Source organism: Ictalurus furcatus, chromosome 19 (assembly GCF_023375685.1).
Source record: "Ictalurus furcatus strain D&B chromosome 19, Billie_1.0, whole genome shotgun sequence".
NCBI lineage: Eukaryota > Metazoa > Chordata > Actinopteri > Siluriformes > Ictaluridae > Ictalurus > Ictalurus furcatus.
The window spans coordinates 1835216-1838512 of NC_071273.1; the positions used below are offsets into that span (position 1 = coordinate 1835216).

A 3297-nucleotide genomic window follows, 5' to 3' on the forward strand; every position below is an offset into this window, starting at 1 on the left:
TGAGAATGGAATGTACTAATTAGTGGGGTTGTAAGAGAGTATTTGCAGTGACAGAAGAATACTAAGACTGGAGAGGGGTGATTATAAAGACTCGGGTGCACAGTCAGAGACAGACTATAATATTACTAGAACAAAAACTACTACATACCATACACTGAATAATATACCATCCATCCATCTTCACCACTTACTCCTTCTTCAGGGTCACGGGGAAACCTGGAGCCAATCCCAGGGAGCATCGGGCACAAGGCGGGGTACACCCTGGAGGGGGGGCCAGTCCATCGCAGGGCACAATCACATACACACTCACACACACCCATTCATACACTACAGACACTTTAGCCATGCCAATCAGCCTACCATGCATGTCTTTGGACTGGGGGAGGAAACTGGAGTACTTGGAGGAAACCCCCGCAGCACGGGGAGAACATGCAAACTCCGCACACACATGGCCCTAGCGGGAATCGAACCCCGGAGGTGTGAGGCGAACGTGCTAACCACTAAGCCACCGTGCGCCCTGAATAATATACTTTATTTAATAAAAATAAAAATCTGCCGGCGGTGGCGTAACAACCAACAGTGGGAGCAATCCTCACATGATAGCGCCTACGTCCCAAACATCCAACACGGTGTGATGTGAACTAGCTGGCTAACTGGAAGCTATCCGTACAACTTAGAAGCTCATCCTCCTCAGTCTTTTCTACTGCTATGACCTGCTGTTCATCCTCCTCTGTTCTCTTATTCTTGAAGTATTGTAGGATGCTCATCTCTGTGAACACTATAACTAACGTTAGCATTGCATCGTTTATGGACACATAGCAATGGCACATACACACAATCAGCAATTTCATGGGCTGAAATAGCTACGATATCCTAATTTAAATTCAAAGTAGTAAATCTTTTATCTATATGTTAGTGTGCTCAAGAGCGCCTGAATGCTGTGTTGTAACCACCCTCACCTAAGGACGTGAGTTTTTTTTTTCAGGAATAGTCACAGAATACTCTAGTCATCTCCAAATGAATCCATTCCGCTTTCATTGTGTAAGAGTAGCCACCTCTCTGAAAATCCATACCAGGTTTTGTTTGTTACCTTGCAGTGACAGACACCTTGCTCTATTCAAGCATGGCAACAGGCAAATGGTTGAGTGAGCCCTAGCTACTCGAGTCTGACCCCTGTGCTTATTATAGTGAAAGTTCATTTTTTTTATGGAATAATGTTTCTAAAAGTTGCGGAATGGATTAATTTGGAGACTGTACAACTCAGAAATCCTCATAGACATTCAGGCAATGCAAAATAAAATTAGATTAGGAAAAAGTGGGGGGACAAAACCTAGATTTTGAAATGTGGTAGGGACATGTCCCCCCATGTATAACTGCTCCTATGTCCATGCTGTACGGACATTTCCAAATTGTTGCCACAATGTTGGAAGCAGACAACTGTATAGAATGTCTTTGTATGCTGTTGCACAAACCTTTCACCATATAGTGTTTAAATGTTTGTCAACATATAACTTGAAATCCACAGAAAAATAAAACATCAATCCATTATTCATCACTTTATTATTCGGGCTTATTACTACATAAGCATATGATTGTTTATCCCAAAACATGGTTACATCCACCATTTTCAATTTGTTTGGAGGTGTGTTCAAAGATCTGACATTACCACATAAAAAAGTATAAATGTGACTGATGTCTAAAGGTACATTAATATGCTGTCTGAACTGGACCAGGTGTAAGCTTAAAAAGTATGGACTTTCTTCAAAATGTACTTTGATAAAATATATCATTTATTGATCTGATTGATCTGTAATTTTATTGTTAGTTAAATACAAGTCAGATATTGAACAAATATAATTATTATATAATAATTAAGTTTGTTTTATGTGTGTTCCTATTACATTTTTCAATTTGATGTCTTTCCATGCACTGCACTATAAACAGGAGCAATATAAAGTACTTCTTATTGTTTTCCACAGGTTATATTGCCAGACGACATCTGACATGACTTCTGTGCCACCTGCGCTCTCTGCAAATGCAACATTTATTCGCCCTTCCACTTTTTATATCAATGGGTTTTACAATATTCCACACACAAAGTACTACTATGCCTTTCTTTGCATTGTGTATGCTGTCACAGTTTTAGGGAATTCTTTTATAATGTGCACCATCTATCTAGCACGTAGCCTCCATACAGGAAAGTACATTGTTGTGTTTAACTTGGCTCTTTCTGATTTGGGTGGCAGCTCTGCTCTTATTCCAAAACTTATTGATACTTTTCTGTTTGAGAATCAGGTCATATTATATGAAGCCTGCTTGGCAAACATGTTTTTTGTCTTATTCTTTATGACCGTGCAGTCTCTTACTCTGCTTGTTATGGCCTATGACAGGGTAGTTGCTATATGTTTTCCTTTAAGGTATAATGCCATTGTCACCAAAGAAGCAATGACTTTAATTATTGTTATTACCTGGATTTTCTCTATAACTATCATTGCACTCCTTGTAGCTCTGATTACCAGACTGTCCTTCTGTAGATCTGTAATTATCAACAGCTATTTCTGTGATCATGGGCCTATCTATATTTTAGCTTGTAATGGTTATTTTATAAATCATGTCACGGCTATAGTCTGTTTTGTTCTGCTGGATTGTGTTCCATTGCTTTTAATAATTGTCTCATATATTTGTATTGGCATTGCCTTGTTGAATATCTCACATGGTTTGGAGCGGAAGAAAGCTATGAAAACCTGTACTTCCCACCTTATTTTAGTGGCTTTATTTTATCTCCCATTTTTTGGCACCAATATAGCATCTCTTACATCATCTATAAATGCCAATGATAGGATAATAAATTCTACCCTGACACAGACTATTCCCCCCATGTTAAACCCCATTATATATACGTTAAAGACAGAGGAGGTCATGCACGCGGTTAAAGTGCTCTACAAACGAGCCAAAGTGTTAGTGATACGTGGCATGCCCACTGGACAGGTAATTCACCCAAGGGTAGGAGCTGGTAGTAAAAAGTAAAAGTATAATGACATGTACACATGCTTCATAAAATATTTATTTTACTTATAGCACTGAAGTTGTCATATAGTTTGACATAATGGGCATTCATATTGGGGAAAAAAAAAACCCCTTCATTATATGGTATGCTTGTACCCCATACATTCAGAAATAAACCTTGTCTTTTTAATAAATTATTTTAATTCATGAAAAAGTGCAGGTACAAATCAAAATTCTAATATATTGTAAATTATATTTGATGATCTCTATTCATTAGCGGATATTACAATG

General features: G+C 38.2%; 1 protein-coding gene across 1 annotated transcript; it reads left to right on the forward strand.

The window, feature by feature from the left end:
• Positions 1 to 1833: 1833 nt before the first annotated feature.
• On the forward strand, positions 1834 to 3072 carry LOC128623399 (olfactory receptor 1-like). Its single transcript, XM_053650443.1, has one exon. It carries the CDS (start codon positions 1885 to 1887, stop codon positions 3025 to 3027), a length of 1143 nt encoding a protein of 380 aa, XP_053506418.1. The 5' UTR covers positions 1834 to 1884; the 3' UTR covers positions 3028 to 3072.
• The last annotated feature ends 225 nt before the right edge of the window (positions 3073 to 3297 follow it).

Excerpts from the sequence above, each read along its gene's own strand:
- LOC128623399 (XM_053650443.1), top strand. The coding sequence starts at position 1,885 with ATGTGTGTTCCTATTACATTTTTCAATTTGATGTCTTTCCATGCACTG.